Source organism: Dromiciops gliroides, chromosome 3 (genome assembly GCF_019393635.1).
Source record: "Dromiciops gliroides isolate mDroGli1 chromosome 3, mDroGli1.pri, whole genome shotgun sequence".
In the NCBI taxonomy this organism is placed as follows: domain Eukaryota; kingdom Metazoa; phylum Chordata; class Mammalia; order Microbiotheria; family Microbiotheriidae; genus Dromiciops; species Dromiciops gliroides.
In genome coordinates, this window is record NC_057863.1 from 619,535,563 (window position 1) to 619,549,021 (window position 13,459).

General features: G+C 43.7%; 1 protein-coding gene across 1 annotated transcript in view; it reads right to left on the reverse strand.

Moving 5' to 3' along the window:
- FHAD1 (forkhead associated phosphopeptide binding domain 1) overlaps window positions 1–13,459 on the reverse strand; it is a 185,129-nt gene that overhangs the window by 100,040 nt on the left and 71,630 nt on the right. The window contains exons 8-9 of the mRNA XM_043996552.1: window positions 9,317–9,391; window positions 4,178–4,282 (exon numbers count right to left, since the gene is read on the reverse strand). Coding sequence (XP_043852487.1) covers window positions 4,178–4,282; window positions 9,317–9,391 — 180 coding nt within the window. The remainder of the gene's footprint in view (window positions 1–4,177; window positions 4,283–9,316; window positions 9,392–13,459) is intronic.

A 13,459-nucleotide genomic window follows, 5' to 3' on the forward strand; every position in this document is an offset into this window, starting at 1 on the left:
CCCAACCCAACCCCCCAACCCAAGTCCTATGCTCTTAGATCCCTAGGAAAATATGGCTTCTAAAGTGATCCAGGTGGCAAAAATAGGCCTTTAACATTCAAATGTTTTTCAGTTATCTTCTTTCTTGTGAGCCACAAAGAAGGCTCCGACTGGACTGGCCTTATTATGAATCTGAAATAAATGGTTCCGAATGCTTCTTGCTAAAGGTGTTTTATGGGAACGTGTGATGCTGCCCTCTGCTGGTCATACTATGACCCATGCGGTTGTTTCTGGACAGCACACTACCTCAGAACCTTTGGAACCACAAGGCTGCCATGGGATGGAGAGTCTGTGGACATTTGCTAGTCCAACCCTCTCATTCTAAGAAAACAGAGTGGACCCATGACAGGAAGTTACTTGCCAAGAGCAGGTGGGCTGATTTCAAATCCAGCGCTCATTTCATCACAACACACAGGGGTCAATCAGTTTAACCCCTCTTGCTTTAAAAGTGGGGAAACCGAGGCCCAGAGAGGTTCAGTAAGTTGTCCACGGCCCCACGCTAGTCAGTGGCAGAGCTGGGGCCAGAGTCCTACTCTTATGCTATTCCTCGGGCTTTTACCCTGCTAGTGTTTGGTTCATTATCTTTTTAATTCACGAATCAACCAAGATTTATTGAGCCTCTGAGTCCTATGAGGATTTTATTCATTTATTTTGATCTATGACTATGATTTCACTCATGTGGGGGAATCCTGATAAGGAACCATCCTCTACTAATGCAAATTAGCAATTACTCTTTGACTTAGTCAACCATCCTTCAACTTATAGTTTTAGAGATTGGGCAGGGGGGGGGCATTGACAATTGACAAGTTAAGTGACTTGCCCAGGGTCACATAGTTGGTATACATCAAAAGTACGGCTTGGGGGCAGCTAGGTGGCGCAGTGGATAAAGCACCAGCCCTGGATTCAGGAGGACCTGAGTTCAAATCTGGCCTCAGACACTTAACACTTACTAGCTGTGTGACCCTGGGCAAGTCACTTAACCCCAATTGCCTCACTAAAAAAAAAAAAAAAAAAAAAGTATGGCTTGAATCCAGGTCTTTTTGGCTGAGGCTAGATTCCTATCCTTCCTTACCTCTCTCTCCAAGCTCCCCTGGTTTCCTTTAAGCCTCAGCTAAAGTCTTACCTTCCATAAGAAACTTTTCCTTTTAATTCTAGGACCTTCCTTCTGAGTTCATCTCTGATACATACCCAATATATCTTGTTTTGCACATAGTTGTTTGCATGTTGTCTCTCCCATTAGATTGTGAGCTCCTTGAGAGAAGGGATAGTCTTTTGTCTCTTTTTGTATCCCTAATGCTTAGCACAGTATCTGGCACAGAGTAGGTGCTTAATATGAGAGCATACTATGCTGTTTTGTCTCATTGAGCATTAAGACTGGCAGAAAAAAGTGTGACCTTCCCAGCCAGTTGTATTTTGTGATGAAATAATGGGATTTCGCAGATACTCAGAGACCCACCTGGAGATTAATCTAGACTGATTGAATCAAGTGAGAGTGATTGACTGCTGATTAGCCTACTTCAAGTTAACTGGATTGTAATCACACCTGGCTATCTCTTAAGAAGGTATTGTTCTCAGAAGCTAGACTGTGAACTCAACTTGAGAACACCTTCAAAGCCAATGGATTTGGATGACACCAACCAATCAGCTTGAAGCAGTATGTAAGGACTGCCTCTGTTCCAGACCTATAAAAAGCTTCCACGGGACAGCTAGGTGGCACAGTGGATAAAGCACTGGCCTTGGATTCAGGAGGACCTGAGTTCAAATCCAGCCTCAGACACTTGACACTTGACACTTAACTAGCTGTGTGACCCTGGGCAAGTCACTTAACCCTCATTGCCCTGTTCCCCCCCCCCCAAAAAAAAGCTTCCACAAACAGCTTGCTGGAGAGTTCCTATTTAAAGCAGGCTTGTGGAGGAGGACTTGAGGAAGAACCCAACCAGGCTACAACTCTAGGCTAGATAGGCTTTTTCTTAACTTTCTGAACTCCTTCTGAATATCTGTACGCTTTAATAAATGTTTAATGCCCAAAGACTGGTGCTGAATCTTCTAATTTAAGGCAATCACACAATATAGATTTTAAACATCACAATTTGTTGTTGTTGTTGTTGTTTTTCAGCTTAGATAGGGAACACTTGCTATGAAATGATTTTTTACATGACACCTCACACTTGTTTTAGAGATCAAGAAAAAAAATTGTTTTAAAAATTTTGTACCTAGCTTTGCAACTGACTTTGTGAATTCCTTGAACCTCTATGACTCTCAGAAAGGGGAGAATGATGGGGTGTACCTTGAAATTACAGAATTATAGACTTGAACATTAGTGCTGGAAGGGAACTTAGAACATAGAGCATTAGAACTGGTAGAAGCATTAGAATGTAGAATGTCAGAGCTGGAAAGAAAGATCATGGAGAGCTGAAAAAGGGATCTCAGAAGCCAAGTCCCTCATTTTACAGATATGGAAACTGAGGCTTAAGGAAATGAAGGGACATGTCTAAGGTCATACAGGTAAGTTGGTGTCAGAGGTGGGCATTGAACCCAGCTCTCCATAGTCAGTTCTCTTTCCATGCCTTTTTTTTTTTTGGGCAGGGCAATGAGGGTTAAATGACTTGCCCAGGGTCACACAGCTAGTAAGTGTCAAGTGTCTGAGGCTGGATTTGAACTCAGGTCCTCCTGAATCCAGGGCCGGTGCTCTATCCACTGCGCCACCTAGCAGCCCCCTTTTCCATGCTTGTTTAACCCAGAATATTACAGCTAGAAAAAAAAAAACAGGTTAGGATGTCAGAGCTGGGAAGGACCTTAGAACATACTTGGTTAGAGCTGGAAGGAATCTGAGAAAACAAGAAGGTGAGAACTGAACAGGACTAGAGGAAACAATGTCAAAGTTGGGAGGGCCTTAGAACATAGAATGTTAGGCTTAGAAGGAAACATAGAATATACTTGTGAGAACTGGGGGGTGGTCCTAGAGATTAAACAGAGGTACCCCCAAGTTCTCTAGGGGATGATATTTTTCTGTCCACGTGAAGAAGATGTGAAGGCTGGATAAGCCATAGTTAGCTTGGGGAGATTCTTAAGAGAAATTTCCAAGAAATTTCCCCAGAATATTACAGCTAGAAATTTATAATTATATGTATAATTATATATTATTAATATATTATAATTATAAATTATAATTTATGTTATTATACTAAATCATACTATAACATACTATCCCATCCCACAACTATACTGTACTGTATTATATAGTATCATACTATATCCTATTATGTTGTTCAGTTGTTTCCGTCATGTCTGACTCTTCATGACCCCATTTGGGTTTTCTTGGCAAAGATACTAGTGTACTAGCTGTGTGACCCTGGGCAAGTCACTTAACCCTCATTACCCTGACAAAAGAAAAGATACTAGAGTAGTTTGCTATTTCCTTCTCTAGCTCATTTTACAGATGGGGAAACTGAAGCAAATGGGGTTAAGTGACTTGCCCAGGGTCATGCAGCTAGTAAGTGTCTAAGGCCAGATCTGAACTCACAAAGAGGAGCTGGCCCAGCACTCTATTCCCTGTGCCACCTAGCTGCCCAAATATCATATTATACCAAAATATACTAGACTACCATACCATACCCTACCATGCCATGCCCTACCTTACTTATACCATACCACGCCATTCTAAACTATGGGACTTAATTTCTAAGAGATCCAGGTGATGGAAGTAGGACACAAGAGTTTTCCCTCGATGGCGGGGCCCAGATCCAAACAAGGAATCAGTCCCAGGCTAAGATGAAATCACAACCAGAGGGTGGCAGTCCATGGGGAACAACTGAAGCCCATCACAGTTCCTGACTAGAAGGGCCCCCTCTTTCCAAACCAGCCCCTGGCCTTGGATTTTTCCACCCTTACTTGGCTCCAGGTCAGGTCAGGGGCCATCTTTCAGGGCTCCATCTGACAGGCGGGGAGACCCAGTGTAGTTAACAGATAAGGGTTTTTTTCCAGGAAGCTGCTGGGGGAGTCAGTGATGGAGCTGGAGCCAGTGATAGAGGCTGTGTCCCCAGCTCCTTTCCATGCTAGGCAAAGGGCATGGGCGGGGGGGGGGGGGGGGAAGGGGGGGCAGTGTGGCTTCTATGGGGCAAAGGGAGGAAGGAGATACCTTGCTCTTTTCTTTCAGCATCTTGGAGATAAGGCTTTGCTCATTGGAACTCTTTCGGAGCTGCTCCCCCAGGACTTTCATTTGCTGCTCCAGGTCTTTGATGTGCTGAAAGAGATGGGAAAACAGGGAAATGAAGGGAAGTGCCTCTGTCTTCCAGTCTGATCCCAGATTATGCAAAATCACCTTCCAGACTGGTTTCAGACAACACAAAACATTTTCCTGTTTGATTCCATAAGTATGAAATTCCCTTCCAGGTTGACACCATTCATTACTCCATGTCTCCTCTCTTTCGACTTCCTATTATATCTTGTCTTGCTCCATTAGAATGTAAGCTCCTTGAAGACAGGGACCTTCTTCCTGCTTGTATTTGTATCCTCACTGCTTAGTCTTTTGCCTGGCACTTAGTGAGCACTTAATAAGTGCTTGTTGACTTGACCCATGCAAATACAAAATCATCTTTGAATTTGACTCCACACATTCAAGAGTGTCCTCCAGTTTGACTCCATACAACATAAAGGCATGTTACAGTCTGAGCCCATTTAACATGTCACCTTGGGCATGACTAGAGAAAGCCAGTCTTGATGCATTACCTCATTTCAAGAACAAAAGTTTCTTCTTCTTCCTTCTTCTTCTTCTTCTTCTTCTTCTTCTTCTTCTTCTTCTTCTTCTTCTTCTTCTTCTTCTTCCTCCATCTTCTTTCTTCTTCTTCTTCCTCCTCCTCTTCCTCTTCCTTTTCCTCTTCTCCTCCTCTTCTTCTTCATCATCATCATGACCACCATCACCATCATCATCATCATCACCATCACCATCACCATCACCATCACCATCATCATCATCATCATCATCATCATCGTCATTTAACCCTCTTTGCCTCAGTTTCCACATCCATAAAATGAGCTGGAGAAGGCAATGGAAAACCATTCCAGTATCTCTAAGAAGAAAACCTCAAATAGAGTCACAAAGAGATGGATACAGCTGAAACAAAACTGACCAACAAAAACATTTAGATAGCACTTACCATGTGCCTGGCACTGTGCCTTAGCACTTATAATTATTATCTCATCTGAGCCTCACACAAACCCTGGGAGGCAGACGCTGTAATTATCTCCATTTTAGAGATGAGGAAACTGAAGCCTAGGGAGTTGTCTGGCCCAATATCACAAAGGCAGTAAATGTCACAAACAGGGTTCCAACCCTGATTCTTTGCTTCCAAATCTGGATGATACCTTCCAATTTTAAAATCTATTGATCTTGGGATTAGTAGGTTCAATTCTTCCCTTGAGGCTGGGAACTGCCACAAGCTATGAATTCACAGGATCCCAAATTCAGAGCTAGAAAGGTCTCAGAGGCCAGCTAGTCTAGTACTCTTCCCTTTACAGTTAGGGAAACTGAGGCCCTAAGAAATGAAGTGACTTGCCTAACATGTCTCAGGTAATAGGAGACTGAAGTAATAGGACTTGAGCCCAGGTCCTCTGGAATGCCAAATTCAGGGCTCTTTCCACAGCATTCCATTAGCTTTTAACTTTTCAAGGCACAGAAGACAGTTTCTTTTTCCCTGCTTATTTTTGTTTTTGTTTTTGTTTTTGTTTTTGCGGGGCAATGGGGGTTAAGTGACTTGCCCAGGGTCACACAGCTAGTAAGTATCAAGTGTCTGAGTCCGGATTTGAACTCAGGTACTCCTGAATCCAGGGCTGGTGTTTTATCCACTGTGCCACCTAGCTGCCCCTCTTTTTCCCTGCTTATACAGAGATTTTTCTTCCTCTTCCTGTTGGCTTGTATCCTGATGATGGGAAAAATAAGCTACACAACTTTTAGGAATCGTGCTTTTAACTGGAAGCAACTGCCTCTCAAACAGATTTCTAGAGTACAAGCAGGAAAGTTTATCCCAGACAGTGTCTTTGGACCTGTTCTCATCGACATTTTAATCTGTGATTTGGATGAAGAAATTGAATCTGCTGATGACAAGAAGCTGGGAGAGATGGTTATTTTATTTGACAGGACTGAAATCCAAAAGCTTTTTAGAGAATGGAATTAGGAGCTCAGTCAAATAATATGGAACTTAATAGAGATACAGGTAAAGTCTTATGCTTGCGTTCAAAAAGCCAGCTTCTAAAGTGCAAGATGGAGGAAGCCTGGCTAGATATAAGTTTGTATGAAAAAGATCTGGGGGCGGGGTGTTAATTGACCACAATCTCAATATTAGTCAATAGCACAATGGGGTAGACTCCAACACAGTCTTGGGTTTCTGAAACATGTGGGATTATAATTTCATTGTCTTCTGCCCTGGTGAGACCACACCCTAAGTACTGAATTGAATACTGGACGTCACAATTTAGAAGGGTCATTGCTAAATTGAAGGGTATGTTGAGGAGGGTGACTAGAATGATGAGGGTACTTGAGACCAAGCCATATGAAGATCAGTTTGAGGAAGATTACAAAGTCTCTGTTGCTTATCCTGGTGCTGGTGCTGAAGGATAGCGTAATTCTAGACAGCGAGGTGGCACAGTGGATAGAATGCTGTGCTTAGAGTAAGGAAGACCAGAGTTCAAATCTCACTTCAGAAACTTACCTATGATACTAGACAACTCACTTAACTTCTCTCTGCCTCAGTTTCTTCATCTGTAAAATAGCACCTACTTCCTAAAGTTATTGTGGGGGTAAAATGAGATATTTCTGAATTGCTTAGCACAGTGCCTAGCCCATAACAGGTTCTTGATAAATGCTTGTTTCTGCCCCTCCCTCCTTCCCCCAATTCCTACCCAAGAAGCAGAGCAGTGGGCTTCGAGATTGTGCAATTAGCCAAATTGGAAGCTGGATGAATAGCTGGATTCAAAAGGTAGTCATTAATGATGTGATTTTGGAAGGCGGTCTCTGGAGGCAAGCTTCAGAGTGTTTTGCTTAACCTAGCACCTTTTTTTTTTAAAAAAAATAATCCATTTTATTTCTGCTATAGTTGGTTTTGGGTTTTTTTGAGTGGGTCAATGAGGGTTAAGTGACTTGCCCAGGGTCACACAGCTAGTAAGTGTCAAGTGTCTGAGGTCAGATTTGAACTCAGGATCTCCTGAATCCAGGGCTGGTGCTTTATCCCCTGCGCCATCTAGCTGCCCCCAACCTAGCACCTTTTAATATAGGTTTATAGGAGAGTTAGAGCTAATCTTAGAGACCATCGCATCCAAAGCCTTTATGTTACAAATGAGGAAAACGAGACCCCTAATGATTAAGTGACCTAACCAGAGTCATATAGCCAATAAGTACCGATCAATGACTTGCATAAAGGCACGGAGAGCATTCTTATTGAAAGTATAGATGACACGAAACTGGGAGATTGAATCAATGAATGCTTTGAATGACAGTCAGGATCTTAAATGATCTTGCCAAATTATAAACTCGAGCAGAATCTAATCAGATGAAATGTCATAGGGATAATTTAAAACTCATATACTTGATCCCTCAAAATTGACTTAGCAAGTACAAGATGGGGAAGGCACGAGTCTATGGCAGGTTGTCTGAAGGAGATCTGGGGGTCTCAGTGTGAGACAACAAGTTGTTATAGAAGCCAAAAAAAGCTAATGATTCATCAGAGGGTCTTAACATTTTTATTGCATTCTGGACCCCTAAGGGCAGTATCTGGTGACCCCTTCTGAGAAGCATATATTTGAATGTAGAAAATACAGAGAAAGCCAGCTATATTGAAAGATAATTATCAAATTTAAAAAAAAATCAGCCTGTGGAGTCCAGCATTCTAAGATGATAAGATCTTGGGGCACTGCCTTGAGAGAGAGGAATGACTTCCATGAATAAAGAGGTGATAATCTCTTCAGAGCCTCCTTGGGTCAGATCCCATCTACATGTGTTCAATTTTGTTTCATTATCTAATTCCAGTTCCTAGTCCCGAGCCCAGAGGCCCATAGCAAACCCTTGACTGAAGCTTGTAAAATTGAAGTGAAATTCCATCAGGGCAGGAACCCTGTCATCTTTCATTTCTGTATCTGTATCCCTTGAACTGACCCTGAAGTCCTGTACATGGTAGGAACTATTAATATTAAGAAATCTTAATAATTATTTGTTAAATTAAATCAAGTAGAAGAATGACGATGGAAATGCATCATAATACCAAGGTAGCCAGAATTCTGACCTACTTCAGATTTGTATAATGATCATCTGGCCTGACCTTCATCTAGCACTATCTAGCACTTTGAGGCTCTGCTGAGTGCTTTAACGCTCATTATCTCACTGTCTTCTCCCAACAACCCTGTTCTCAGAGGGCAGGATCTCCGAGGCTCCTTATCATACAAGCTGCACTCCCGTTGACACTCTCCAGTAGGTGTTAATATCACCCCCATCTTACAATGGAGGAAACTGAGGCCCAGAGAAGATGAGTGACTTGTCCAGGGTAATACAGTCAGTATCTGAAGCAAGATTTGAATGCAGATCTTCCTGACCCTAGAGCCAGTGCTCTAGTCACAAGTTAGCTCCCCACCCCAAAGTAACATAACTCTAGAGGGCATGAGTTACATTAAATCCTATGAGTTGTACCTCCTGGCTTCCTTTAAGTCCAAACTAAAATCCCCACTTCTATAGGAAGCCTTTCCTGATCCCTCTTAACTCTAGAACCATCCCTCTGTTGATCACTTCTAATTTACCCTGTACATAATTGGTTTGTGCATAGTTGTTTGCATGTTGTCTCCTCCAGTACACTGTGGGCTCCTTGAGAGCAGGGACTGTCTTTTATTCCCCAATACTTACCACAGTGCCTGGCATGGTGGGTGCTTAATAAATGTTTATTAATACTAGCACATAGTAGGTGGTCAATAAATGCTTACTGATCGACTAGTATGGTGCCTAACACATAGTAGGCATTTAGTAAACGTTTACTGATTTGAGTGGCACAGTGGAACATAGTAGGCACTTAATGTTTATCAACTGATTAGCACAATGCCTGCATTTAGTAGATGCTTAATAAATGTTTACTGATTGACTAGCTTGGTGCTTGATACATAGTAGGTGCTTAGTAAATGTTTACTGATTGATTAGCATGGTACCTGGCACATAGTGGGTGCTTACTAAATATTTATTGACCGACTAATGTAACCACCACTATTCAACAAGCCAGCTCCAGGACTGGAAGAGTTAACTCACAGATTTGCATGATTTTAGTTCATTCTCTTTGGCTTCCAGCTCATCTTTCTTCATGTCTTCTTTCAGTTTTGTACACTGTGGCAAAGAGAAAAGAAGGTAGAAGGGGTCAGGCCACAGGAGCCCTCTCGGGCTATGTCTAGATCTTGCCATCTCTTTTCTCCTCCTCTCTCCTCTCATCCCCAGAAAGGATTTCCTAAGTAAACAAATGGCACTGATTGAAACTCTTGAACTTGAGATCCCTTGTGTTTAGCTAAGGAAGCCCTGCACCCTTCACCCCTAGCTCAGGCTAGAGGAGACAAATCAGTCCCACTTGGACAAGTGTCATCCAGTCTCTCATCATCTGACTTTCTTCACCCAAGTCCTGAAAGTTGAGACATAAGAAATAAAAATCTGCTCCGGGATGCCCCTCCATCATAATGAATGAACAGGGCTCTCTTCTTGTGTCAGAGTGGAAGGGGTCCTGGAGTTGGATTGATTTGGCCAAGGCCACAGAGAGAGAAAGTGTCAAGGCCAGGTAGTGGGGTCCTACCCATGCCAGTGGATAGGTTGAATGGCATCACCTGTGAGAGCCCTGGAATTGGGCTCAGAGTTGCTGTGCTCCAATTCCAGGTCTGTCACTTAGCCCCTGTGTGACTTTGGGCAAATGAGGTCATCTCTCTGTGCCTCCGTTTCTTCATGTGTAAATGAAGAGGGTTGGAGGAGATGACCTCTGAGGTTCCTTCCTGCCTTAAAACTGTGACTGGATCACAAACCCCACCCCAAAAAGCAAAAACAAAAACAAAAATTGTGACTGGATGATCCTAAGCTAGAGTGTGCTGGAGGCAGCTCTTCCCGGCTCATGAGAGCCAACTGATACCTTGGAGAATAGCTTATTCTACAAATCAGAGCCTGACTGACTTCCTGGTGTTTTCTAAAATTATCTAGGCTTGAGAAAGTGATGGGGAAGGTGTTAATACTGATTAAGCTTTAAAATGCGTCCTAATATACTACCCGCACTTGAGAGGGGGTTGTTAAATATTTGCCAGCATTCTCTCGATTTCGTCAACTTAACTTTACTGATCTGAAAAGGGGGGAAAGGGTGAACTGGATCAAAGCTTCTTAAATTGTGGGCAGAAGCCCCATATGGAATTGCATAACTGAATTGTGTGTGTGTGGGGGGGGGTTCTAAAAATCTGGCAACAGTAAAAGGTTATATATGCCTATTTTATATACCCTGGTCTCATAAAAAATTCTCAGGAGAAAAGGGGTCACCAATGGAAAAATGTTTAAGAAGCCCTAGACTAGACAACCTCTGAGGCTCCTTTCAGCTCTAAATCTATGTGATTCTATGAACTGAGGTCCTCAAACTTCAGAGCTAGTTGTACTGTGTCACATCATTTAGTCCAGCCTGCTTATTTCACAGATCCTGAAACTGCAGCCTACAGAGGTGAAATGACTTCCCCAAGGTCACGTGACTGGTCAGTGACAGAGTTACGATCTGAACCCAGTTCCTCTGACTCCAAATCCAGGGGACATTCCTAAGGGAGCTAGAATGCTCAATCTGCCTTAGATGCTTACTAGCTGAGTAACCTATGGTAAGCCATTTGACTTCTTTCTTTCTTTCTTTTTCTTCCTTCCTTCCTTTTTTTTTTTTGTGGGGCAATGAGGGTTAAGTGACTTGCCCAGGGTCACACAGCTAGTAAGTATCAAATGTCTGAGGCTGGATTTGAACTCAGGTCCTCCTGAATCCAGGGCCGGTGCTTTATCCACTGCTCCACCTAGCTGCCCCAGTTTCTGCTCTTTTCACCTGGAGGGAAGACCTAGGCACAATGGGGGCAAGTTACAAAGAAGGTGATTTAGGCTTGAAAAAACTTCCTCACAATCTGGGCTTTCCCACTTACTAGCTGTGTGACCTTGGGTAAGTCACTTTGGACACATTTGATCAGAGATTGCTGACCACTTGTCAGGGACTTTGTAGTGGGAACTTTTTTTGGCATATGGGTTGGACTCCATGGCAGCTGAGCTTCCTTCCCTTTCTTAGATTGTGACCCTGCTGGCCACTGAGCATCCTCTCCAGATGTAAATCCTAGGACTCAATGACCATCAGCTTCTATCAGGCCAACTTCCTGTCCCAGACAAAGGGAAGCTTTCTCTGCATGTTTACACTGGGTAGAAGCTTACCTTGGGCACAAAGGCAGCAAATGGGCTCCCTAGGACAGGCTGCTGGAGAGATGGTAGGGAGAGGGCTGTCTAGACTGAGTGCTTCTCTCTCCGGGGTAGCTGGGTGGTGCTATAATGCATAGAGTGCCCAACCTGGAGTCAGGAAGACTCATCCTTCTGAGTACAAATCTGACTTCAGACAATACCTGTGTGACCCTGGGCAAGTCACTTCCCCCTGCTTGCTTGTTTCCTCATCTGTCAAATGAGCTGGAGAAGGAAATGGCCAACAACTCCAGTATCTTTACCAAGAAAACCCCAAATGGGATCATGAAGAGTCAGATATGACTGAAAGGACTGAACAACAATTCCTCTCTCCATGGTGCTGGATAAAAGAGGCATGACTCATGCCCCATCCAGAGCTTATTATTCATCAGGAAAAGGGCAAGTCTAGACCAAAGGAAATGAAGCATCCTGCCCAACTCAGGGGGAGGGAAGGGAGGGGAGGATTGAGACTTTCACGCCTTTAAGAGCTGCTGATCCCATGGGTGGGAGGCATGGCAAATGACCCTCCGTGTCTCCCTTGAACACCTGGATAAGTGGTCGTGGCTCACAAGTGGATCTCCTGTGAGATCACAGTATCACAAAGTGAGAGCCAGAAAGGACCTTAGCAGATCCGGTCTGATGATCCTTATTTTACAGATGAGGAAACCAAGACCAAAGAGATTAGGTGATTTAGGAAGGGGGAAAAAAGCATTTGTATTTTTTTTTCTTTTTTTGTGGGGCAATGAGGGTTAGGTGACTTGCCCAGGGTCACATAGCTAGTAAGTGTCAAGTATCTTGAGGCTGGATTTGAACTCAGGTCCTCCTGAATCCAAGGCCAGTGCTTTATGCACTGCGCCACCTAGCTGCCCAACAACAAAAAAAAACATTTGTTAAAGCACCTACGATGTGCCAGGCACTGTGCTAAGCGTTTTACAAATATTCTCATTTGATCTTAACAACAAGCCTGAGGGATAGGTGCTATTATCATCCCCATTTCACATTTGGGGAAACTGAGGCAGGCACTAGTTAAGTGACTTACCCAGGGTCTAGTCCTTGGAGGACAGACACACACACTTCACGACTGGGTCTATACTCAAAGCTGTTCCAGTTTGGTAGGGCTTATGTTCCACTGGTATAGGCTTGGAGGGCCCCAAGTCAAGTCCATGCCACAAAGGACCATGGGAATAGGACTTTAGGAGAGGATGAAGGACAAGGAGGGGTGGAAGATAACAACAACGGGGAAAAATAACAAGCCACATATGGAAGAGCATGGGATTTGGAGTCAGAAAAAAATTCAGGTTCAGATCTTGTTTTTTCCACTTACAGGCTGTTTAGCCCCAGACCACCCCCTCGCTTTCTGATGTCCTAGTTTCCTGCTTTGTAAAATGAGTGGCTTGGATGGACTAGATGAGTGTTCTAAGGGCCTTCCCAGCTCTGACATCCTGTGTTCTGAGGCCCCTCCCAGCTCTGACATTTCTTGTTCTAAGGGCCCTCCCAGTTCTGCCATTCTGGGTTCTAACACTCCTCCCATCCCTGACATTGTGTTTCAAGACCTTGCCCATCCCTGACATTCTATGTTCTAAGGGCCCTCCAAGCTATGACATGCTGTGTCCTAAGGTTCCTCCCAGCCCTGATATTATTCCCTGTTTCAAGGTCTTCCCCACCTCTGACATTTATATATACCCTGTTTATGAGGGTGGCTTTGCCACCCCAAACAAAACAAAATTAAATTAAATTTAAAAAAAAACAAGCCAACTCTCTCCCCCAGTCCTGCCCCAAACCAGAAGGGTAATGACATCTGCTTTGGGAGAACCAATTCTGGGGCATGTGGGAGGTCCTGGGGCAGAAGAGCACAGGAGTCTCTCTGTTTCTAGAGAATCACTCATTAGGGCAAACTGGGGGTCTTCATCAACTGACCAGGGGTGACCCCACCCAACCTGCCTCAATTTACTCTCCATACTC